General features: G+C 38.3%; 1 protein-coding gene and 1 long non-coding RNA gene across 3 annotated transcripts in view; one reads left to right on the top strand and one right to left on the bottom strand.

Annotated features, from left to right (window-relative positions):
* PPP2R5A (protein phosphatase 2 regulatory subunit B'alpha) overlaps positions 1 to 25,753 on the bottom strand; it is a 64,328-nt gene extending 38,575 nt beyond the window's left edge. Inside the window, exon 1 of the mRNA XM_077902184.1 lies at positions 25,472 to 25,753. Within this exon, the coding sequence (XP_077758310.1) occupies positions 25,472 to 25,670 (199 nt within the window). The 5' untranslated portion in view covers positions 25,671 to 25,753. The remainder of the gene's footprint in view (positions 1 to 25,471) is intronic.
* The window catches only part of LOC144316352 (uncharacterized), a 37,251-nt gene continuing 35,051 nt past the window's right edge, over positions 25,225 to 27,424 (top strand). Inside the window, exon 1 of one of the 2 annotated variants that reach the window (XR_013382271.1) lies at positions 25,225 to 25,316. This is a non-coding gene — a long non-coding RNA (uncharacterized LOC144316352). The remainder of the gene's footprint in view (positions 25,317 to 27,424) is intronic. The other variant, XR_013382272.1, reaches the window with a different exon arrangement.

Genomic DNA, 27,424 nt, shown 5'->3' on the forward strand with positions numbered 1-27,424 from the left:
GATCAAGATCTCATTGGGTCCTTGAAATCAAGCCCACCCCGTCCTTGGGATCATGGGCAGTGGGGAGTCTGCTTGAAGATTTTCTCTCACTGTCTATCCCCCCACTCTCACTTGTACACTCTTCACTGTCTCTCAAATAAATAAATCTTAAAAAAAAACAATGTGTTGCATGTATATGAGTACAGTGTTTATAAAACGTGTTTATTATAGTTTGCAGTCAAAAGGTTTGAAAGCCACTACTTTACAATATGTAAGGCACGCCCATGATCACAAAACAGATCTGTAATGAAAATGGGATTCAAATCACTTAGCATGCAAGAACAAATATATGACTATAGTCTTTGAAAAAGTATCAATTGCTCCAATAGCTATATTCTAAATACTTAACTAGAGATTCACAATGCATGTTAAAAATGACAAATTTGTTTACTTCTTCCCCTTCACTCTGAAATAAGACTAAACAAACAAAAAAGGAATGCAGATGTGTGTGTGTGTGTGTGTGTGTGTGTAACCCCACAATAACAAAGAGAATAGAAGAATAGGCCTTTAGGCAAAAAACTTCAACAAATTTTGGGAAAACTCAAAGTACAATAAGAACTGCTAAGTGAAAAAACCTAAACACAATAAATTAGAAACTGCCTGGTAAAATACAGGATGAGATTAAAACATAAACTGAAAATAGGAGATTACAGAAATCTGTATGGGGGCACTTGGGTGGCTCAGTGGTTGAGCGTCTGTCTTTGGCTCAGGTCATGATCCCGGGGTCCTGGGATTGAGTCCCACATCAGGCGCCCACAGGGAGCCTGCTTCTCCCTCTGCCTATGTTTCTGCCTCTGTGTCTCTCATGAATAAAGAAATAAAATCTTTAAAAAAAATCCGTATGTACTGAACAATCTACCATCTCAGTCGAAAAAACAGTCAAGCATTCATGCTTTAGGCAAAAAAATAAAATTTAAAAAAGGGGGTGCTGGTGGTGGTGGGCCTTCCTAAAGAAACTCAACTGTCCCAGAGAAAAATAGCTTTTACTAGTTAGTCCCCTGACCAATTGCTCGAAGCAAAAGCAGGTATTCAGTAAACCCATCCAACTTATAAAGTGACTTTTTTTGTTGTTCACTAATATTAACAGAAAATAAAGGATCACCAGATAGTCAAGGATGGCCTTGAAACATGAAAGATTTCCTGATTACTCAATCAGGAAAAAATTATTCCAAGCAATGGGTTAATTTAGCATATTACTTTGAAATTTCAGATGCCCAGGAGAAAAGACTAAAAGCTTTCAGATTAAAAAAATATTAACCACAAAAGAACCAGAGGCAGAATATCCATTAGATTTCTTATCAGCAAGAGTGATGCCAGAAGATAATGGAGCTATAGCATTCAAATTTGAATCCTAGTCTAGAACTATGTAACTAGCCAACTATCAATTAAGTATAATGATTCAATAAGGATATTTTCAGACATGCAAATACTTGGAAAAAATGACACCCTCACCTTTCTTAGGAAATTACCTAAGGGCATGATGCAACAATAAAGGAAAAAGAGAAAGAAATGGAATCTAGGAATAGGGGAATCAATCTAGAAAAGCAATAAAGTCCTAGAGAGCAACTAAGCCATTTAGAACAAGAGGAAATAAGCCCCATGTGATGCCTACTAGAGGATCAATCAATAGGATATCTTATTACATGGAAGAAAAACTTGAGAGTATGTCAAAAGTACAAGAAAAACACAATTAGAAACTCCAGGAAAAAAAAAAAAAAAAAGGAAACTCCAGGAAATACTAAAAAAAAAACAAAAAACAAAAAAAAAACAACTATATAAGGAAATGTAATTACATTTTTTTTTAATTTTTATTTATTTACTTATGATAGTCACAGAGAGAGAGAGAGGCAGAGACACAGGCAGAGGAAGAAGCAGGCTCCATGCACCAGGAGCCCGACATGGGATTCGATCCCGGGTCTCCAGGATCGCACCCTGGGCCAAAGGCAGGCGCCAAACCACTGCGCCACCCAGGGATCCCTGTAATTACATTATATGGCTCTGAAGCCTATGTAGTCACACAACATAAGTCATGCTCACTGACTTTTGACTTTTAGAATTACAATTTAGAGAAAATTATAGTGTAGAAAATGTTACCAACCTTAAAAATGTAACGTAAAGATGACTAAAGTTGAAGGTGAAAGAGAAAAGGAGAAACTGAAAGGCACCACCTTTCCAAGTTCATTTCCCATTACTCCCCATGTTCCATTTATACTGACACTTGAAATTTCCTGATTTACATGAACCAGTTGGAATGCACTCTCTCATCATTATTCTTCAACCTCTTCAGAAGCGAATAAAGATAGTGCCCACCTATACACTAACCAATAAGAAAAAACTTTAGCCAAAGGATTTCAAATCTACCAGAACAATTAACGATGTTTAAACACGATAATATCCCCTGCTATGAGAGAACTAGGATATTTTAGCCTAATACCATTCTTTATAAAATTTCCTTTGTTCTAATTTCATGCTCAGCAAGTATACTAGTTTTAAATTTTGTCCACAAATTATTTGACACTCTTCTCTTCAAAAGGTGGAATTTATTTCTCCTATGAATGTGGGCTGGACTTAGTGAGACTTGCTTCTAAAGAACAGACTCGGTATTGCAGAATGAAGTATGCGACTTCCAAATCTAGGTCATAAAAGTAAGGCCTATAACTTTCGAGACTGGTTCTTCCTAAAAAGAACCAGGGTAAGTTATACAAGACCTCAAGGTTCATAGAGCAGACTGTTTGAGAAAAATAATACCTATGTGGTTGAGTATATTGTTTGGATGATTACAATAACTCATCTAATACTAGCAAACTTTGTAAAAAAAAATTTTGAAGATTTAGAATCTCTAGGAAAATGTGGTAAGGAAGTTTTACACTATATTCTTTGGTGTCAATTTATGAAACTATTTAGGAAGACTACCAAGATAGCTTTAAGTTAATGTCTGAGCCTATTTCTCTGTCTTATATACTCAGATACATGGTTTCTTTTTATCATACACAGTACAAATAAAAATTAACCAAATTCATGACACAGTAATAAATCCCAATTTATTAATTTAGGATAAGAAATCATTCCCCTGTGTACAATATTAGAATATTATATTATGTGTTCCTTAGGCAGACCTAAAGAAGCCAAAACATAATCAGAATGATGTTTGGTATTTTAATTTTCTATTGCTTAGTAAAAATTATCTCAAATTTAGTGGCTTATTACCAGTTTCTTTGGGTCAGAGATTCAAACAGAACACAGCAAGGACAACTTATCTCTGCTCTATGATGTCTCAGGCCTCAGCTAGAAAACTAGAAAGCTAAGAGGTAGAATCCTGTGAAGGCTAAACCACTCATATGTCTGATAGTTAATTCAAGCTTTTGACTGAAGGTCTACCTGGGGCTAGTGCCAGAAACCCCACATGTGGCCTCTCCATGTGGCTGGAGCTTCCTCACAATACGGTGACTGAGTTCCAGGGTAAGGAATTTAAGAAGTCTAACAAAAAACAAGAAAGACTCTTAAGAAAGTTAAAAAAAAATTTTTTTTAAGATTTTATTTATTAATGAGAGACACACAGAGAGAGGCAAAGACAGAGGGAGAGGGAGAAGCAGCATCCCTGCAGGGAGCCCAATGCAGAACTCAATCCCAGCACTCTAGGATCATGCCCTGAGCTGAAGGCAGATAGATGCTCAACCGCTGAGCCACCCAGGCATCCCGAAAGTTACAAAATTTTTATGAAATATATAAAAGATGTAAATAACAAAGATATACCATTAGTCGTGAATGAAAAGACTCAATGTCTTCCCCAATGAATATACAGGGAATGCAATTTAGACTGCAACATGATGCTGCCATTAGCAGGGTGTTTTGTCGGAACTTGAAGAATTGCTCTTAAAATTTATCAGGAAAAATGAAGAGCCAAGAAGTGCCAAGATGATTTCTAAGATGAAGAAGGGAAGACTAATCTTAACAATCTATAGTAATTAAAACTACATGATTTGGGGCAGAAAGAGACAAAAAGACTGGAGAAGAAAAAATAAGGTACCATAGGACAGTCTAGTGTACATAAACAAAAGGTTAATATATAATAAATAGAGTTGGCTTTTTTAAAAAAAGTCAATAGTAAATTTTAATTTAAAAAGTTATGTTAGGACCACTGGCTATTCATAAGGAAAAAAATAGATCCCTCCTTCACACCATTTATAAAAATTAATTTCCTCCAGAGAGCTAAAAGACCAAATGTGAATAGGAAAACTACAAAACATCTCACTTTAAAACCAACTCTGGACTGGCATCCAAAATGCACAAAAGAATATCTGTAAACAAAAAAAGGGACAAATCTACAGAAAAAGGTACATGAAACATAAATGACCAACAGATATGAAGACATTCAATCACACAGGAAACAGAAAAATGTAAAAACGATATTTATAAATTTATGTATGAAATGCTATACATCATTTCATACCCATTGCATACGAATGACAAAGTGTGGGAAACTCTTCTGCTTCGAGCAGACTAATGTTCCCACTGTAAACTACTAAAAACCGGACAAAATATGTAAAATAACTGCTTTCAGACAGTGGCAAAGAGGCAATATGGGACTGTGATACCGGAAAGAAGGGAAACAGAGTGAGGCCCACAATCATACCAGCTCTCTGTTAACACTTTCCAGACTGTACCACAGCGAGAAGCCTCAAAATAGCAAGCAGCCTTACTGAGCTAAATAGGCAGTAAGTGGAGATCCAGGTTAATATGGTGCCTAGAATTTACATATTAAAGTACTAGAGAGAAAGGAACCATACAGAAGAAATTTCTATTTTTCTGTTTACATTTAAGTGATGACACTTTTTAAATCTGCTTACACAGCAAGTCTTTAAAAAATTTTTTTTAATAGCAGGTGAATGAGAGAGAGCATATGCACACATGTGGGGATGAGGGAAGGGGCAAAGAGAGAGGATCCCAAGCAGACTCCATGCTATGTGCAGAGCCCCAAGATCATGACCTGAACCAAAACCAAGAGTCAGAAGTTTAATCAACTGAGCCACTCAGGTACCCCAGCAAGTCATCTTTAATATAAAATCAACCTTGGATTCTGTCATGAATATTATATGATCATGATGTATCATCCTATTTATATGTTGCTAAATTTAATTTATTAATGTTCTGTATAACATCTTTGCATCTAAGTTCATAAGGGATATTGGTCTGTAATTTTATTTTCTTGTAATGTCCTTGTCAGGGTTCTTAATTAGGATTCAATTAAACGGCTATAAGACTTAACTCAGATGTTTGCTTCTTTTTGTGTCAGTTTCAGAAAGCTCTTTATTTCAAGTTATTTTTCCCAATTCCTTTTTCAAATTTGTTGGCATGATTACATACTTGAAAGCTATAAATTCCTAGGTAAGAGCAAGGTACTAATTATTACTACAAGAGAAGCTAAAATTTTAGTCCACAGGAAGTTCTAACTTCTAACAAGACGAGGTAAAAACCTCCACAGAACTGAAACACTGCCCACTGAAACAAATGAAAATTATTCTTAAAACATACTTTGAAAGCCTCTGGAAATGGTCCTAAGTCAAAGAGCAAAGGAGGAAACATCTATCCAAGAATACTTATGCAAATTTGTTAAGAACAACAAGCATGTGTGGTATTTGAACAAAGACAGCTACCTGTCTCTCTCCTCTGAACTTAGCTAGACAGATACTTCACTATGGAGGGGTGCAGCCAAGAACACAAGAATCCCTTCACTATCAGCTCCTTGTCAGACAGCTTTCTTCAAGTGAGAAGCATCACACTGGCATTTCTCACTTTGCCCTCAACTATCTATTACTGAGACTACGTTCTGAGCCAGTGCAGTTGAGAAGAGGGGCTCCCTTCTCTTGCCCAACTCATGGAACAAAGCCTCTACCTTTGGAGCAGCACCACTGAGAATACTGGTGCTGCCATTATCTTAGTCCTGGCCTATAAGGTGGTGGGGTTCCATGCTGGAAGAGGCAAGCCAAAAAGATCTGAGGCTATTGCTCCCTCTCCACCTCCTGTTCAGCTCCTGAAGTGGGTTATCACTCAGAGAGAAATATACCATTGTCCCTTTCCCCAGCCAACTCTAGAGTCCTAACTCAGAAATTTTGCCTGGAGGGAGAAGCAAGCCATAAAACAGCTGTTATGTCTCTTCCCAAAAGAACTTACTTTTTTTTTTTGTATATTTTTTTATTGGAGTTCAATTTGCCAACACATAGCATAACACCCAGTGCTCATCCAGTCAAGTGCCCCCCTCAGTGCCCATCACCCAGTCACCCCAACCGCCCCTTTGCCTCCCTTTCCACCACCCCTTGTTCATTTCCCAGAGTTAGGTGTCTCTCATGAAGAACTGACATTTTTGTAACAGAGCACAGAAAAGCTCAAAGTTAGGGGTGTTCTCAAAAACAGTGGAGGTAGTGGCAAAAGGCAATGGGAAGATTCAATGAGGAAATAGGTTTTAACCAGCTAGTTTGCAAGAGAACACCAGGGAAACAGCTTGGAGGAGCCATCCTGGTGTCAGAACAAATATTAGACATTGACCTCAGGAACTCTTATTCCTTCAGAGGAGTCTGAATTTAACTGGATTAGTCAGAAAAAAATAGTAAAACAATTTATGCCCCAGAACATTGTTGAAAACAATTAAGCAAGATGAAAGTCATTGAAATTTAAACTTGCTGTAGTTAGGAAAACATAAATAGAGCCCCGTTCAAAGTACTGTTATCTCAGGGTGCCTACTGGCATACCTAAAGCTGTATCTCTCTGAAGCACAACATTAGACCAGTCACTAAACACATAAACAAATCACACCACCTCTGAGGGCTGGAACTGGTACCCAGTACTGTATTGCAGTAATGTACTGTAATACAATAAATACATTATCTAAAATGTTCAGTATACAACAAAAAAGATTACAAGATACACAAAGAAACAGAAAAGTATGTCCCATGTACAAAGAAAAAGAAAAAAAAAAACAGAGGCAAGAGAAACTGCCTGTGAGAGCAACCAGATGTTGGACTAATAGAAAATGACTTAAGTTGTTATATATATCCAAAGAACTAAAAATAACCATAGTTAATGAAGGAAAGATGTGATAACGTCACATCAAATAGAGAATATCAATAAAGAAACAGAATTTACAAAAGAGAGGGAGAGAAAGAGCAAATGAAAACTCTGCATTAAAAAATACATTAACAAAATGAAAAACTCACTAGAAGGACTCAACAGTAGATGTGAAATGGCAGAAGAAAGAATTAGGTAAGTTTGAAGATAAATAGAAATTATGAAATCTCATTAGAGGAAAAAAGGTGAATAAAAACGAACAGAACTTCAGAGATCTGGGGAACACCATAAAGTATACTACATGCACATAACAGGAATACCAAAAGAGAGAAAGGAGCAGGAAAAAAAAAAAAAAGAAAAAGAAATAATGACCAATAACTCCCCAAATTTACTGAATAATGCTAACCTATGTACCCAGGAAGCTCCACAAACTCTAAGAAGGAAAAATACAAGTAGATTGATTCACAGATACACTGAAATAAAAGTGGTGAAAGTCAAAGACAAAGAGAAAATCATGAAAGTAGGAAAAGAAAAACAACTAGTCACAAGGGCTAAGATTAACAACTGACTCTCAGCAGAAACAGTAGAGGCTAGAAAACAAAGAAACATATTCAGACTGCTCAAAAACAAATAAAAAAGCCCATAACAAAACAAAAAAAACCTGTCACCCCAAAAAATCCTATATCCAGCAAAGTTATCTTCAAAAATTAAGGTGAAATAGAAACATTCCCAAATAAACAAAAATTGACTGGCTACCTAATCTGCCTTACAAGAAACACTAAAGGAATTCCATCAGGCTAAAAGCAAGTGACCATAGAAAGTAATCAAATACACACACACACACACACACACACACAAAGAGCTCCAATAAAGTTAATCATATAATTATAAAAAGCAGTATTAATGCATTTATTTTATTTTCTTTTTTTTTTTGCATTTATTTTCTTATTTCTCTTAACCGATTAAAAAAAACACTGTATAAAGCAATATATATATATATATACACACACACACACACACACACACACACATATCTTAAGTCATTACCATACAGAAGTGTAATACATTTGCCAATAACAGCACAAAGGAGTCGGTGGGAGCAAACATGTACTGGGTTAAAGAAATAACTACTGATGGTGAAGTAATAATTACAAAAATGTACTATTGGGGTTTATAACATCAATAAATGTAACTGAATAACAATAATGTATTATAAAGGGGAAAAGGAAATAGAGGGACATAGAAGTGATGTTTTTAGATCTCACTGGAACTAAGCTAGTATAAATCCAAAGATGATTCTACTAATATATATATGGTAAGCCCAAGAACAATGTGAGTTCAATTAAAAATGAATTAAAAAAGATACGGTAAAAAAAAATCATTAAACAAATTTAAGTGCTGCTTTGAAAAATATTTACTTAATACTAAAGAAAGCAGTAAAGAAAGAATATGGCACAAAAAAGACATGAGACATAGGAAAAAGTAAAATTTCAGGCATAAATCCAACTATATCAACAAATAACATTAAATATAAATGGATTAAATAACCCAATCAAAAGGCAGAGATTTCAGATGAATAAATAAGATCTAACTATATGCTGTCTCCAAAATATAAACCATAGATTCAAAGACACATACAGAAAGTAAAAAGATAGAAAGTGATACATCCTGCAAACAAACACAAGAAAGCTGGAGTGATAGATATATTGATATTAGATAAATGGATTTTAAAGATTTTATTTATTCATGAGAGACACACAGAGAGAAGGAGAGACACAGAGGGAGAAGCAAGCTCCCTGTGAGGAGCCCGATGCAGAACTCAATCCCAGGACCCCAGGATCATGCCCTGAGCCAAAGGAAAATGCTCAACCACTGAGTCACCCATGTGTCCCGATACACAGATTTTAAAACAAAAAAATTATATTAGAGATAGAGAATCATTTTATGATAAAAGGGTTAATCCATGAATAAGATGTGATAATTATATAAATTTTTTTTTTAATTTTTATTTATTTACGATAGTCACAGAGAGAGAGAGAGAGGCGCAGAGACACAGGCAGAGGGAGAAGCAGGCTCCATGCACCGGGAGCCCGACGTGGGATTCGATCCCGGGTCTCCAGGATCACGCCCCGGGCCAAAGACAGGCGCCAAACCGCTGCGCCACCCAGGGATCCCTGATGTGATAATTATAAAAATATGTTCACCTACTAACAGTTTCAAAATACATTAAGCTAAAACAGAAGTGAAGAAAGAAATGGCTAATTCAACAATGACAGTTGAAGAGACCTCAATATTTAACTTTTAATAATAGATAGAACAACTAGACAGAAGATCAAGGAAATACTTAACACTATAAACCCAACCAGACCTAACAGACTTCTATAGAACACTATAGAATTTATATTTACTATAGAATACCCCACCCAACAACAGCAGAATATATGTTCTCAAGTGCACATAAAGTCTCAGGACAGATCATATGCCAGGTCATAAAACCAACCTCAAATTTAAAAACATATAAATAGTAATATCAAAGGATGTCCTCAGACCATTATAAATGAAATTATAAACCAGTAACAGAAAACAACTTGGGACAGTTACAAATATGTAGAAATCAAACCATACACATTCCTAAATAACTAGTGCATCAAAGAAGATAGCAAAGGAAAATCCAAAAATACGAAAATGAAGATATAATATACCAAAACAAATGGGATGTAGCTAAAGCAGTTTAGAAGGAAATTTATAGCTGTAAATGCCTATAGAAGAACAAAGATCTCAAATCAGTAACTTAACTTTTACAATTGCAAATGATCCAGAATAGCCAAAACAATCTTGAAAAAGAACAAAGTAGGAAGACTCATTTCAAAATGTACTACAAAGCATAGTAATCAAGATAGTGTGGTACTGACAAAACAATAAAATATAGATCAATGGAATAGAATTGAAAGCCCAGATACAAACCATATGCCAAGTGATTTCAACAAGGCATCAAGACCATTTAATGGGGGAAAGCATAGTCTTTTTAACAAATGGTGCTACGACATCTGACTACCTACATGCAAAACAGGGGCAACTGGGTGGCTCAGTTGTTAAGCTTCTGCCTTTGGCTCAGTTTACGATCCCTGGGTTCTGGGATCGAGTCCTGCAACAAGCTCCCTACATTTAATATAAATGGCATGAAGGTTGATAAGGTTATTAAAATATATAGAGCTAGGTTTAAGTCTATCCCTCCCCCCTATTCATTCTCTCTGCCTCTCTCTCAAATGAATAAATAAATGTATGGGGGGAAAAAACCCACAAAATTACATTTGACCCAGCAATTCTATTCCTAGGTATATACTCAAGAGATATTAAAACACATGCCCATACAAAAACTTGTATACAAATGTTTATAGCAACATTATTCATAATAACCAAAAGGTGGAAACCCAAATGTCCATCAACTGATGAATGAACAAAATGTGGTGCTAAAGCCATACAATGGATTCTTACTTAGCCATAAAAGGAACAAAGTACTGAAACATCTACGACACGGACAAACCTTGAAAATATGTTAGGTGAAAAGAAGCCTTTGGTATAAAAGATTTACAAAAGACTATGTATGATTCCATTCATGTAAAATGCCCAGCCAGGGAAATCTATAGAGACAGGAAGTAGATTAGTTGGTTGCTTAGGCCAGGAGATGGATGAGATGAGTAACAGTTAAATGGTATGGCATTTCTGAGATTAAAATGTTCTAAAATTGACTGTAGTGATGGTTGTACATATCTGTACATATACTAAAAGCCACTGATTTGTATACTTTAAGTGTGGAAATAGTACAGTGTGTGAATTATATCTCAATAAAGCTGTTAAAAATTTTTGTTTCAGTCCTGGTCTCTAAAATACTTTCATATCAAATATGCAAAATATTAAAAGTTTAAAGCATTAAAAGGAGGTAAAAGTTTAAAGATCAGTTGTGGTTTAAAGGTCAAATGCTAGTAACCAATAATAATAAAAACTTCATTCTACCAAAAATGTATGCACCACACATTCCTAGGATACCCCTGTTTTGTCTTTATGCCACCTATGTTAATTTATATGAAATATGTACATGAAACACAAAAACCACCACATAAAATGAGAAAGAATATTTTATCAATAGGGCTACATAAGGTTAGTTTTAAGAATAGTTCACTGAATAAAAAAATAAGTTCCATAAAGTAAGATAACTTGGAGTTTTCCTTTGTAATGTAGTTTTGCTGGTATGGTCTCAAATTCATGTTACCAGAAAATCTAGTTTATATTCATTTCTCTTAAGACCTCAGATATCAAGGAGAAGAACAATGGCATTTTAATATGCTTATTATCATAAAACCTTTCTTTTCTTGCCCATTTTCATAAAAGCCAATATGGTAAAACTAAAGGATAACCAAATTATTTCAAGTTGTTCATTGTTAATTCTCTATTTTAGATCTAAGAATAAAGGATCAAGTATAATTTGTAACAGAAATAAGTTTTATAGGTATAATTTTCCTTAAAGGAAAAACATGTCATATTTCCAATTACTGCTGCTCATATTTTTGAAATCTAAAGTAGGAGCTCATATAGGATTTATGCTACAAATTCCAGAACAAGCATCGTATCATAGCAACCCAGCAATACCACTACAGTGACACGCTGAAGATGCAATCCAAGATTCTAATTTAAGAAACTGGCACAGAATATAGGACATGTAGCTTTTTTTGGCAATACTCCTAGAACATTAATAACTAAGACTCTAAAATCAGCTTTTATTTTAAACTTTAGAGGCTCAAACTATTATAAAGGAACAATAGAAACATTTATTAACAAATGATTCACAGCTTAGCAAATAGGACTTAGTTAAGGATCTATGATTTCATTAAAATTGAAAAATGGTTGGAAAAAACTGGACGCATCACCTGTTAGGAAATTTGAACACATCCACCCTACCATTTTGATAATGAATCCTAGTATACAAATATTGTTCTAAGAAAACTGTTAGAACACAATCTAAAACTTTGAAGAATATTTCTATGCTTTACTCCATTACTATTCAGATGTGAATACATCCACAACTATTGCATTATAGAAGGATAAGAAGGTGCTGTTCGATTTTTATCTCAAAAAAATTAACTTTATTATCTTTTGTCTTCAGAAATAACTTCTGATAAAATAGAAAACAAGAAATAAGATGAGAGAATGGGGCTTGTTATATGAATTCCCCGGAATGTAGAAACTTGGGACTTCTGAAAGGCTGAATACTGAAAGGCTCCTGAGAGAGTACAGGTATATACCTTATTTCATTGCACTTTGCAGATACTGCATTTTTTACAAATTGAAGGTTTGTGTCAATCCTGCATTGAGCAAGTCTGTCAGCACCATTTTTCCAAAAGCATTTGCTCACTTCATGTCTCTGTCATATTTTGGTAATTCTTGGAAAATTTCAAACTTTTTCATTACTTTGTTATAGTGACTTATGATCAGTGATTACAACTTTGTGAGAGCTGATGATTAGCAGTTTTTAGCAACAAAGTATTTTTAAATTAAGGTAGGTATTTTTAGACAATGCTATTGTACACTTAAAAGACTATATAGTACAGTGTTAATTTTTATATGCACTGGGAAATTAAAAATTCATTTGACTCACTATATTGTGATATTTGCTTTATTGTGGTGGTCTGGGATCAAACCTGCAATAGCTTTGATTTATGTCTATAAATGGAATATTTGTGTCATCTGCTTAATTCAATTTGTTTTTTGGTATCTGGGTTTTTTCTCTGATAAATTATGAAACATTGTTTTTGCTTGATTCATTTTGAATATAAATCCTGTTATTCATTAAATAAAATAGATTTCTAGAAGCCTTTTGTTTCTCATTTGGAATTTTGGGGGAACAAGAAGTATTAAACAGATCTTTGCAGATCAATGCCTCTATAAGCTATTTTCAGTTTTGATGACTGTGATGAGGTTCCATCTGGTAACTACTCCTCCTGTAACTCCTAAAAAACACCTGCTACCGTGTTAAGGAAAGGGACTAATGACTTAACAAGGTTGTTCAAGTCTCTAGAACAGGCCCCAAAGTCTACAAAAACACTCCTACTTCCCTCCACCATCAGACCATAGATGGGCTTCAGAGTGGTGGTGGTGGTGAATCAAAGAACCCCCAAATTATATACACAATATTGTATATAATATTTTCCAAGATGATACATCCCTTTAATCAGGTTTTCCAAGATATCCATGTATAATCTCCATAAAATTAAATCTATTATTGTATTATAGATTGTATAGTTCTTAGAAATGATTTCCTCTCCTTTTAATATAAGGAATTTTTCTAATCAAGGTTTACAGTAATTTGATTTAGTATTTCCAGAAATAAAAACTGTATTCAGAAACAAATCTAAATTAATTTTTTCTTTTCAGAAGCACACTTATAATATTCAATTAAAGTAAATAATGGGTTACACACAGAACAGCATATATTATTTAATCCCACTTAATGTGAAAATATAGAAAGGTACTCAAAATTTGGGGCACCTGGGTGGCTCAGTGATTGAGCATCTGCCTTTGGCTCAGGTCATGATCCTGAGTCTGTATCCAGCTCCCCGCAGGGAGCCTGCTTCTCCCTCTATGGAAGGCCTATGTCTCTGCCTCTCTCTATGTCTCTCATGAATAAATAAATAAAAATCAAAAAAAGAAAAAAGATACTCAAAATTTTAAGAGACATTTTCTCTGAGAATTTTTATTTCTATCTTTGTAAGATTCTTTTTTGACTTAACAGTGAAGTCTGTAAGTTTTTATAAAAATAATAAAGCCATTATAAAGGAAATAGGGTAGTTAAGAATATGACATTTCTTATGGCACGTCGTTAAGTGAGTTTATTTTAGAAAACCATGAAAACTGAAACTCACTCATGACTCACAGCAAGTATTGTATCCTAAAATAGTCATTCCTATTCCACAGGAGAAGCTACTTTTCTAGATCTTAAGAAAAAAAGAAAAAGAAAAAAGGAAAAAAAGCAGTTCTCAAAATATCAAAATATGTTATGTGTAAGGTCATCCATGTGGTCCAAATTAAAAACAGGATATCAAAATATATAAAATACCAACATCAAAAAAAAAAAATACCAACATCAGTGCCTGGGTATTCAGTAGCTAGGTAAAAGCTGGGTTATTTTTAAGTTTCCTAAGTGAATGATAGAAATTTCCTATGAAGGAAATATGACTATTAAAACTAAATACCTCCTAAAAGGTACATTGTTACATTTACTACTTTATTTCCACTTTGGATTCAAATTTAGGCTGCTTAATTCACTAGAAGGACAAATCTATGTAGAAAACTACTTATGGAGATGACATCATCCAATTTGTTTTTTGGAGGTTTTACAGAATAAAATCAGTAAAGTGATAGATGAATTAGCCCAATTTACTTTTATATCCAAGTCTCAGTTATCTTACTTCAATTTATTTCCTCTCTCAAACTGGGAAATGATGATCAGAAAGACTACGCTAATATGGCCACAAATACAAATTTTCAAAAACTGTGTGTACACAGCTTGTATAGGAGAGTTTTCCTAAACTCTCCAAAAGAAAGGCAAAAACAAGTAGACAATCTGATCAATTCTTGATATCCCATAATAACTTATTAAAACTGCTTATTATTGATTGTAACTTTAACCCTAAATTATAAATCTAGCTCTGACAAAAGTGCTGACAAAAGCCACCCAGGTGCCCCAAACCTAGCTCTGACAAAAGTGCTAAAAATTCACTTCATCTTTTCACTACTCATTCATAAAACAAATGTTAAATATTCTCCAATGAAAAGTTTTCATTACTCTAAAAAAAGGAGGAAGTGCTAAAAGGGAGACACCAAAGAAGATCAATGAAGATTTTTATATCAGAGGAATTTAAGAAACAAAAATCCTCTGCATTGAAGATTCTTAGAAAAACTATGTTCAGTAGTGGTCTACCTGCCCAGGACCTAAAAGAAATCAATACCTTGACAAAGCTCAATTACTATTATTTCTCCTTTGTACTGTTAGAAAATAAGATGTTAATATTGCTTTAGTGCAGGCAACACATATCTTCAGTTTAATATTACGGAGGACGAATCAATAACTAACTGATAAGATACTGACTTACACAAATATACAACCCACCTGTTTTGATTTAACAAAATGCTTAACTTAGGGTTGTATGTAAACATTGTAAGTCCGTATAAAATTATAAATCACTGTATGACACAAAATGGTGCTTTTCCTTAAGTCAATTTAATAGCTTTTGCTTCATTATTTCATTTAATAAATAATAAAACCAAGAACTGACTACCTAAATGCTGGTGAGAAGGTCTAGATCTCAGGTCTTAAACCAGTTAACTTAGAGTCTAAACACAGAAAACACTAAGTAAAGAACACTAACCTTACTCATGCATTCGTCCCAACATATTTTGTGATCTCCCTCACACATACACCATCTGGTATACACAGACATTCCACTGAATAGTGACTAGATGAGCCCAACAAGGCCAGAAGACCAAGTAGCCAACATCCCAAACTATGACCACTTTCTAACAGGCAAACTTGAAAATCTTCTAATTAATGTTTAGAAGTTACAGAAATTACCAAATGGGCACTCTGCGATTCACCCTTTCCAAAGAATATCTATTTGATATTCTTACTTGGATTGCCAAAAGGTATCTCCAACCTCAAATTTCCAAAATGCAATCCTGGATTTTTCCCTCTATATCTGGTTCCTTCTTCAATGTATTCCTTCTCTGTGGTGGTAGATCTACCCATTCTGTGGTCCAAGCTAAAACACCTGGAAATCACCCTTGATTCCTATCTTTCCATCTCCCCTCAAATAATTAACAAGTCCTATCTAAGATACATCTCAAATACATCTCTCTACTTTTCCTTTCAACTACTACCACCCTTAGCCGAAGCCATGCCATGTCTTGCCTTGCCCAATAAAATAATCTAACTGGTCCCCCTTCTAAAAATCTTGTTCCGCAGCCGAGAGCTAATGATGTAGTTTTTTTCTTTGTCAAGCTTCCTGAAAGAGATGTCCATACTTACTAATTTGACTTTAATAGTTTTCATTCATTCCTCACTTTACAGGAATTTCGTATCAATCCTCTGAAATGCCTCTCAAGTCACCAATGTTAGTAAGACTACTAAACCCATGGAGACTTTTCAGTTCTTATTTGACTTGTCAACAGCTCTTTTTCAATGTTACTAGTCCCCCACCCCCACTTTTAAATATTCTCTTCCCGTGACTGCCTTGCCTCTACTCTTACCGGTCTCCCTTTGCTTCCACTCAAGCTGTCTCTCTTGCCTTGAGATTACCCCCTTTCCTGTGACCATCATCTAAATGATGGTATTCCTTGGCCTCTTCCCTTTCCACACATTTTCAGTGGTTTCTTCTACGTGAATCATTTCAAATGCTACTTTTAATCTAAAGACTCTCAAATTGTTTTCTCTAGGATAGCTCTTTCTGTTTAGGTGTAGACCAAATATTTAACTTCCTAGTGGACAGCTTCACTTTGAACCTGTCCAACAAAAAAACATTTTCTCCCAAATCTGATCTTCCTCTTTTCTTCCCTTTCAGTAAATTGCTCTTATGCCTCTAGGTTGCCCAAGTTAGAAATGTATCGTCATTGGTTTTTCCCTCTCACAAAGTCCTGCCTTAGACAAGGCTACTGTCATCTCTTGTCTGAATTACTGTGTCAGCATCCTAACTTACATCCTTACTCCCATCCTCCAATACACTCTTCGTGCTATTATCAGGAGTAAACACAGCACATGGCATTAAGATTATGATATAGACTCTAATTGTTGCTTCATCAGTCTCTTGTCTGATCAGTTCCCTGTTACAATATCCTTTATCACAGCCACACAGACTGCTGGAAGTTTCTCAAATATGCTATACTCATTCACCTCTAGGGCTACACATATTACCCTTTAGGTGGACCTCTCAGACCCCATCTGTCTTGGCTGACCACCTCTTTTAGGTCTCAGTGTACCTGCTGCTTTCTTCAGGAAACTTTACCTGATCTCTCTCCTTACATACCAAAACTGGATTGGGTCCCCCATATACTACTCTAGCCACTTACTGCTTACTCTTATCACAAAACATGATAGTAATTCAAACTGCCTTATATGTCTATATTCCCCACGAAACTACAAGCTCCTAAAGACATTTAATTTTTTTAAAAAGCATTCATCTTATCCATTTAAGTTTTAATCTCTAAATTTTAAGTACTATGAACACCAAAGAGAGGAAAATAGGAAAATATTTCTGCACCAGACTGTGAAAGCAAGTATATATATATATATATCTAGTTTTAACAGCAGACAAACAAAAATTTTCCTCTGGCCAATTAAAAGAAGAATGGTAGTGTAAGTTGGGTTTTTTGTTAGTTTTAAGCAGATACACGGGCGCCTGGGCAGATCAGTCAGTTAAGAGGTTAAGCATCCTACTCCTGGTTTCAGCTCAGGTCAGGGGTCTTGGGGTTGTGGGACTCAAACCCTGTGTCAGGCTGCCCACTCAGCAGGGAGTCTGTCTGGAATTCTCGCTCCCTCTGTCTCCCCCCCTCTCAAATAAATAATCTTTTTAAAAAAGCAGATACATATTCCTACAGAAATTATAATTTATGGCTTCAGCAGATGTTTATTATTAGAAAAGTCTGTCTAAAACACTCAGTTTTGCTAAATCAAAATTCAGGGTTTACAACAAAAACGGTTTCATCTTTTTCACTTTATTAATTTAAAGGCATGAGATTAACAATGTGTTCAAATAATCACTAATTTCTGATAACAGCTGTAATTATAGATTAACTTTTACCAATGGGTGTGAAACAAAGGCAAAATCACTTAAAAGAGAAAATGTATAATTTTTGAAGTCATATCTAATACTCCTGAACTACAAGTTTTAAGTCCAGCCATTAAAAAATTCTTGTTTTAGACATTTAACCTCTTTTTTCCGTACTGCCCATACAGTTTATTCATTAATAAAGCAAAATCTGAGAAAACATCTAAGAGCTTAAAAACCCCATATTTCCTCCTCCCTAGGTTAAAAAAAAAGCTTCCCTGATGAAATGACAAGCTATTTACTTTGAATAGGAGTGAAACTGATTCCCAATGGAGATTAAACTACAATGACTTCCGAGGTCCCATTCACCACCAGAAGGCTCAACTAGATATAATATGGTGAGGTTATAGTAGCTGCAATTAGCATCACCATTCCAGTAGGAGGAGTGTGTTCCCAAGAAATCCCTTGCCTTCGGTGTCCAAGTTAGAAATAGGTTCTCTGAATATTATCATGTGAGCCTATCATATTCAGCAAATTATTCCTCTGAAAATCATAATACATTTCTTTAGGATTTCTGATCAAAATTGCAGATTTCTAAAATTCACCAATACTCACTCGAAAAAGCCCACATAAACAAATTCCTTCAGGAAAGACTTCAAACAGATATACATAAAAAGTAGCTTTGAAACTGCTTATTAGTCAATATCCTGTTCTGACAAGTAGAATTTATTTTGCATAAACCTACTCTGACATGTAAAACTCTTTCAGCAATGCATTTAGGTTCCCTGTTACACAATAATGCATTAAAAGTAATTATATACTTAAAATCTGTTCCTTTCATCTCCTTCAAGGACATCCTTATAAAGATTGCAAGTCAAATTTGGAAATTACTGCAAACTAATTATTTGAGTTCATTTAATGTTTGCATACACATGTCCAGATTGAGAGTCAATTCAGTACTACTTTTCCACACAAACCTTACACAACACCTTTCCTAGTAGGAAATCTATCAATAATGTTACCTACGTATCACTTAAACCAGTTATTTGCAAAGCATAAAATACAAGAGCAAACATCCTTCATTTTAAACCTACATTTACTATTTACTGTCATGGTATCAAAAGCCCAGAGTTTATTTCCTTAAAATCCCTGAACTATATTTAGACACAAATATAGCTAAAATATAGATATATATTTATATCTATAAAAACAAAAAAGAGGGAGCCTGCGTGGCTCAGCAGTTGAGTATCTGTCTTGGGCTCAGGGTGTGATTCTGGGGTCTTCAGATAGAGTCCTACATTGGGCTCCCTCTGGGGAGCCTGCTTCTCCCTCTGCCTATTGTCTCTGCCCCTCTCTCTGTGTCTCTCATGAATAGATCAAATGTTTAAAGACAAAAAACAGAAGGGAACCAATCTGCTGATAGCATCAAACTTCACTGAACAAACATCACTGAAAGAAAATCAATAACTAGATAGGGGGAGGAGTGTTAAGGGAGGAGGGTCAGACAACTAACAGGTAATTTATTTGACAAGAGTTATTTTAACTACAGAACTATATTTACTATGCACAGAATACTGTTATTTGGTACAATAGGATGTGAAAACACAGATGACTTCTGCTTTCAAAGTCTTTCATTCTGGAGAAAGAACATTGTTCCATAACTGAACACTGACTTAAAAAAACAAATCAACAAATAGGAGTCTTACTCAAACTGCATAACAGAAAGGCCAAAGACAAAACAAGAACATGAAATATAAGTGGTCCTTGGTGTTCTATCTTCAATAAAAAGCTGTAGTCAAGATTAAGATGATAGAAGTAAAATATATTGTGCAAAAAAAATTTCTTGTCACTGAATAAGTACAAGGCATGACCAAAAATACAGTTAAGTTCAAGAAAAGTTCATTGGTTCAATATCTAATATTCAACATATACGCTAGAAGCAGAACAATGCCTTTAGTGCATAACAAATACCAGCTTTACAATCCAAAGTGGTAGGAATCATCATGTTACCCTGAATGATGGGATTAAAACCCCGTTTTACTTCTCACTTTCATTTTACTCAGCCACAGCTCTAAAATCAGAGAAAAGAAAAATGGACCACCTATTATAAAATGGTAACAGTTGAGTTTTAATTATGGTAACTACAGAAAAATCCTATAGAATCATCTCATTGTACCTAAAACTCCAGAATCTAACATCACTTCAAGGAAAGGAGCTGATTAGCTATAGGGGGCAGCAAAGTTAAGAGAGTGAAAAGTAAATAGCAGGAGGTGAAGTGAGGGCAGGAAATGTTAATAGGCTGGGTAATGAGCCATGAGTATCAGAGAAAAGGACAAAGTCTCAATTAATGAATTAAATCAATAGACAGATAATGCTAACTTAGTGATTCTCAACCCTGGCTGCACATTAGAGTCACCCTGGGAGCTTTTAAAAATACAAATGCCTGTATCCTACCTTAGGCCAATTAATTTAGAATCTCTTGAGGATGGGCCTGGCATTGATATTTTTTAAAGCTCTCCAAGTATACAGACATGGTTGAGAACCAGAGTGCTAAACACAAAAATAAAAATAAGCTAGTCTCCATTACCAGCTTTTTACTATTTAAAAAATTCCTAAAATAAAGCATAAAAATCTATTTCCCAAATACATTATTTTTGTTGATAAACTTATCTTTGTCATTCAAAGAGGGACAAAAACTCATTAAGAACTAATTCATCTTTGTTATTTTATCACGGAAAAATATAATTCTCATAAATAAAAATGATTAAACTGATGCAAAAAGACAACTCAAGTTTACTATTTACAGGATAGCACTCTATCCCAATAATGATCACACTATTTTAACTAAACACATTTTATTGCATTATCACTTTAGTCAATTAGACATTTCATAAAATAATCCAAAATTCAATTAAGGATCAGAGGAGGTAATAAAACTGGGGGGAAAAGGAATTTGACCCTAAATAAGAATTCTGTACATGTTAATTAGAAAAATTTTCCTTCATGTAGATGCCAGCAGCAAAGGATACTACATTATCAATTTCTCTAACAAACATATTCTAAAATTTAACTAAAAAATAAGTCTTCTAGAAGAAATATGACATTACTTTCAGAAAATAATCCTAAAATGACAAAAATGTTAAATCCCTTTGCAAACATTTTTCTTGATATATTCAGATGAATTTCAAGTCTCCTTTAGTGACAACCCAACTATAAAAAGGGGTTTGGGGTTTATAGAAAATGATAGTAACTTTGAGAAGACTTATAAATCTTAAAAGATGAGTTGGTAGTGTTTCCTCCACTACAAGAAAGTTAAGATAGTTAAGAAACTTCAGATCATTCAGCATTCTTGTTCCAGTTATCCTAAAACACCAAATACCTCATCAAGGGAAAAAAAATTTTTTTCCCTGAAGGTAAGCACAGCATTTCATATCAGCATCACTGTTACTGGCCTGGGTACCAGTGGGACCCAGTTTCTTTTTTCTTTCTTTCTTTTTTTTTTTTTTTTTTTTTTAAGATTTTATTTATTTATTCAAGAGAGACAGAGAGAGAGAGGCAGAGACACAGGCAGAGGGAGAAGCAGGCTTCATGCAGGGAGCCCAACATGGGACTCCATCCAGGGTCTCCAGGATCAAGCCCTGGGCTGAAGGCGGTGCTAAATCGCTGAGTCCCCCTGGAGGCTGCCTGGGACCCAGTTTCTAAGAATATACCAACAAAGAATCTGAGTGATACTTGGGAAATTTTTCACTTCAATCTCAAAGCCAGTTTCATTGTTCTTTGCTATTTACTGGCTGTCTCTTAGGAGAAATGCACATCTATACAATTCTATTGGTTAATTCAACTACTTTGCTTGGTAAAAATCTTCTAACTACAGCTTTTAATAATTTAAACAATCTTAACCCCACCCTATTTCCAGTTCCATACTTATGCTGAAAAATGATATAGTTTCACCTTACTTCACATAAATCATTTCTGAAAACTGGTTAAAAATAGAATCATTCTTGAAGTACACTAGCAAAGTTTACTATTTATATGAGTCCTTCATTAAAAAATATTCTTAATCAGGACTTTCAAATACCAAAGACAATGGGAACTAACACTGCCTATTTTTAGATACTTTACATTATTTCACTTAATCCCCACAATCCTGAGGAGCTATATTATGCCCATTTTACAGATAAGCAAAACAACTCAGAAAGATTAGAAATTTACCTTTGATCCAAGACTGACCTCAATAACCCAACTCTACAACACTGGTTTAAATTTTTATAAAATAGGTTAACAGCAAAAATACTGAAATCATTTGACCTGAGGACCCATATCAGTTGCAATATCACATAAATAGTCACAGGCTTGAAACTAAGCTGTATAAGCTTCTACATTCTCATCAATAAAATGTAAATGATAACTGGTTTTGCACAGAGTTGCTGGGATGACCCAGTGAAATATAATGTTTGTAAAAACACACCTAGCTATGGCTTGTCATGCAACAGCATGACCTTAATAGGTGTGAAAAAGCAAGGTATATCAAGAATAAGGATTCTCTATTTTTACTCCACCTCTTTGGACTGTTTCACTTATTATATACAATACTGCTTTATAATTGTAGGAAAAAAGTCTGAAACAATTTGTAAATGCTAAGAGTTATATAAATATAAAGCAGCTACTACTTTACTAAATAAATTCTTCCAGAGACTTAAAACAAAATAGGTTAAAACAAGCTGGAAAACTTCCCTATTTTGAATAACAGATTTTCTTAATGTTAAAAGTTTCCTAACTGTTGTTACTAGAGTAAAAGTTTAAGGTAGAAAAATTAAGTCCTATATTAACTTAAATTTAAAAACAGGAAAAAAAAAAAAGGTTGATAAAATGCCTCTGTTTTTATTTTCTAGTACATAGTTCTCAGGGGGAGCTTATAGAATTAACATAACAAGAACATTTAAAAATGCTTAGAAAAAAAATTTTTTAAGCTATACAAATCAGGCAGTTGAATTTTCAGGACCCACATGGCAGGTCCTAATTTTTTAAAAAATCCTTTTAACAAGGCTTTTTTATTAAAAACTTTCTATAACAAAATAGTTTTCTCTGAACATTTTCCCTATTAAAATCCTGCAACCTACTTGGTAAATGATTTTGCACAAATAAACTTCTTATAGATGAAAAAGTTGGATTATTTTGTTAATCCTTACCCATAGTAAGCTTTGAGGAAAATAGCTGGCACCTTTCCAGCTTAGATCCATGTGGACAAAGTGTAACATAAGCAGGTTAGTATAAACACTTGAAAGATCTTGGTTGCCCACAAATATCTGAATCTCTCCACAGGAAGATTATATTTCAGAGCAGGAAGAAAAATTCTCTTTCATACACATACTAAAGGGTTTTCCACTGGTTTTTGTTAAGACCACAAATGGAAAAAACTACTACAGACAGAAAAAAGCACACAACTTTGTGGTATCAAGCACACTGCCAAGTACCATGTGAAGAAACTGGATTTTTTTTTTTTAAAAAGCACTTTTCAAGCCTTTTGGTATTTGGAGTATAAGTAGCTCTTATTAGTGAGTAATCCCAGTAAGGGTCTTATTTCCACAATTATATTTGCATAAATTTACCTCGAATACCTGAACTTTCCTTTTAAAGAACACTGTATTTTCATGTTAAATATGCAGAATTAATCTAAAGTTCCAATTTTATTTTTTCTCCACTAGTGACCAAATACTGTAAAAAAAAAAAAAAACTCAATGGCACCTTCAACTTGTTGAACTATGCACCATATAATTTAAAAGGATTACTGGCTCTGCATATTTTTGTCAAGCTTTTAAAAACTGCATTAAAACTCCATCTCCTAACCATGTTTAATATGCAACTATTTTTATTAAATAAAAGTAAATGCATTAATAAGGACAATAGTAAGGACCCACAATACCTTACTAAAAAAGCAAATTTAATAAATATGAAAAACACTAGCAGCAAACTTCCGATTATGAGAAATTCCACAATTTAATGGGAAAAAATCAATGACTTAAAAACGTTTTAATTAAGTTTACAACTGAAATCCATGAATAGCAATCCAATGTCCTAACAGGTAAGACGATATTCTTTTATAGCTATGATATCACTCAAGAATTAAAATCTTGGCAATGCCTACCACTGTGGTTTACCAAGGACTATGATATGTAAATTTTAACCATTTTTGCATGCTGCATGGCAAACGACAAATGCAGCCACACACGTTACGCTACACGTTTCTTCAATAAAACCTTTCAAAAGCTAGTTGGATTCTGGCTGTGGAGGTCCCTGATTTAGAAGCACCCCCAAAAGACAGGGCAGTATAGGGTCTGAACGGGGTTCCAGATCTATCGCAGGTCAACTGTGATTCGATCTGGGGTTTTCTTTAGACTCCTAGCCAGACTCAGGCGAGGTCCAAAGAGAAATCAGAACCAGATTATCCTTGAAGGAGGCGAAACGGATCGAAAAATCTCACCGCCGATTCTATTTTAGCATGAGCCTTTAATTTCCAGGCCTCGCAAAACAGAGGATCTAGATTTCTATCAGGTTTCTTTTGTGCTAAGAGTTGTCTGAAATATCTAGGAGGGTTATCCTCTCGTTCCGAGCGAATTTCTCTCTCTCACAGAGAAGCGAAGACACGAACACTACAAAATGTAAAGAGAATAACGCACCAAGAATAAACCAGACCACCGGGAAACATTTTATTAAAAGTCCCCTGAGCCCTTGTGGGAAAAGTACGCGCGCGCCGAGGAGCGCCAAGCTCTCCTGCAAAGCCCTGCGCGCGGGCACGAATCTGAATCACTGTCCAGACCTACGCGGTCCCCTGGAATCCCTGCTTCGCGAACCAAGTTCCCAATCCGCTGCAAAGCGACTGGATTTATGGACTCTTTTGCAACTTCCCCAACTTTACCGTGTACGTGTGTGTATCTATGTCTATATCTTCCCCGGCAACGAAGTATTCGGAGTCTTTCCACTCTCGGAGTTAACGATACCACGTGAACCTAAACGACCCAGCAAATAAGGCGCTGCACGAACGAGTGGGGTTTTCACGCCCGTTCTTCAGGAGCGGGTGTGCCGGGCAGCCGACTCCCCGTCGCGGTCTGCGGCAGGACGGCCACCGAGGGCCCGCTCGCTGTGACAACTGGGGTCGCTCCCTCCGCGGGCAAGGGGAGGCGAGGGTGCGCGCAGACGCCCGGCCGACTGAAGCAGTAAAGGGGCAGTGCCAAGCGTCGGAAGAGCGGAGGAGGGTCTCGGAGGGCAGGGCAGGGCAGGGCAGGGCAGGCTGGAGGAGCCCCCACCCCCACCCCCACCCCCCGCGCCGCGCCGCGCGCCCCGGGCCGGCGCGAAGAGCCGCCCGGCGGGGGCTGAGCCGCAGAGCTGCAGGCGCGGGCGCAGGTGAGCGAGCGCGCAGGTGGGCCGGGGGCTGGCATCTGCAGCAAACTCTGCAGAGCAAACCTGTTGGATGCGGGCGCGGGCGCGGGCGCCGGGAGGCAACGCGAGGGACGCGACTCCCGCTCCCCCCGCCCCGGGGCGGCCCCCTCGGAGGTTACCTTTGAGCTGGGGCAGGGGGTGCAGCTCCGCCTGGCTGCCCTGGCTGCGGAACTGCGACGAGCCCTGCGAGCGCTTCTGCCTCTGCGCCTTGCGCACCGATTTCCGGGTGAAGCCGTCCACTTTCTCCGAGGCCGAGATGGCGGCGCCGGCAGCCCCCGCCGGCGGCGGCGGCGGCGGCGACGACGACGACGACGACATCGCCGCGGCCCTGGCGCCTGGCAGCTCCGGCTGCTGCGTGCAGGGAACGGGCAGCGGCAGGAGGAGGAGGAGGAGGCGGGGGGAGAGGCGCGGGGAGCTCGCGCCCCTCCGCCCCGTCCCCGTCCCCGCGGCCGCGCCGCCCTCCGGCTCCCGGGCGCCGCCGAGCTTCTCCGCGCCGCCCGCCCGCCCGCCGCCGCCGCCGCCTCACGGCCACATCTCAGGGCCGGCGGTTCCTGGTCCCCGCCGCGCGGCCGCCGCCTCCCGGGGCTGACGGAGGCGAGGGCGGGGACGGAGGGGGGTGAAGAAGTTGTTGACTCCGGGCGCGGAGGGCGGGTGGAAGAGAGCCCGAAGTTTGGACAACTGCGGCGACGGCGCGGGGGTGCGGACGCCGCGCGCGCCTCGCTCCTCCTCAGCCCCGCGCTGCGGCCGGCGGCCCCTCAGCGGCCGCTCCCCGCGCTGCCCGCCCTGCCCGCAGCCTCCTCCCGAGGCGCTGCCATCGCGGGGCCCCTCCGAGCCGCCGCCGCCGCGGTGCCCGCTCTTCCCCGTCAGCGCCGGACCCTCATCTCCCGGGGCGGTGACCCGCCGCGGGGCTCTGGGCGCGCACGCTCGGTCCGAGCGCCCTCCCCCGCGCGCCCTTCCGCCGCCCACGGACAAGCCCCGGCGAGCGGCCGCTAACAACTCGAGAAGGCGGAGGGCGCACGCAGGGGCGGGGGGAGGGGGCAGGACGCGGGCAGAGTGTGCGCGTGTGCGTGTGCGTGTGCGTGTGCGTGTGCGCGCGGCCGGGGGAGGGGCTGGCGAGGGGTGGGGAAGGAGGAGATTGACGGACCCCTTCCGCGGGGTCCCGCCGGCCTCGGACGTTCGGGGAGGGAGTAGGAGGCGGGTAACCATGCCGGTTCCCTCAGCCAATCGCAGGCCTAAGCGGCGGGACCGGGGTGGGGCGTGGCCTCCTGGGCGGGCTCCGAAGCGGGGAGGTTAGGCTGAGGAGTGGGGCGTGGCTGTGTGACGGGCTTCTGCCACAGCCAATCGTAAGTGAGGACGGCGAGCGGCGCGCCGCTACGTCACAACAGCGCGATGAATGCTCCTGCTAGAAAGGGGAAGTGCCCCGCCTCCGGCGGGCTCCTCCGCGCGCGTGCGCGGCAGCTCCGGGCTCTCATTGCTCTCCCGACGGCCTATGAGAAGACCAGGGAACCGGAGTGGGTAGTTTCAGAGAGCAAAATGGAAGGCCCTTTCCCTTCCCCTGTGCTCCCCGCTGGCCAATGAGGGACTGAAGCGACTGATGGGGTCTGTCTGAGGTCTAGGGCGGGAAAGAGCGCCAGGTGTGTTGCATCACTAAGATGGGTGGAGCAGAAGTCAGGTTGGGGAAGCGGGCGGTGGGGTTAATGGGCGACGGGGCCCCGGGGAGGGCGAGGAGGCGAGTTGGTCCTGTCGGGAGTTGGGCCCTGGATTTCTGGGCGGGCCCTGGGGCCTCCCCTGGCCCTAAATCGCGTAGTTGGTACTTGGCGGACTAAAGGTGTAGCTAGGTGTAGCTCTTGAGGGGTTCGGGCACGGTGGCTCCAAGAACTGTTCTCGCGCCTGGTGCGGGCCGCGTAGCACCTTCTGCTTCAAAGAATCCCCCCCCCGGCCACACCATCCAAGAAGAGGTTTCTCGTGCCCTGGCATCCCATTCGTCTTCACCTCTTCTTGCGCCGGAGGTCTTCAGCTTCTCCCACGGAACGAGTGCAGAGTGCATGATCAGTGGCTTGTGGATTTGGGGG

The sequence above is a fragment of the Canis aureus genome, chromosome 6 (genome assembly GCF_053574225.1).
Source record: "Canis aureus isolate CA01 chromosome 6, VMU_Caureus_v.1.0, whole genome shotgun sequence".
Taxonomy (NCBI): Eukaryota; Metazoa; Chordata; class Mammalia; order Carnivora; family Canidae; genus Canis; species Canis aureus.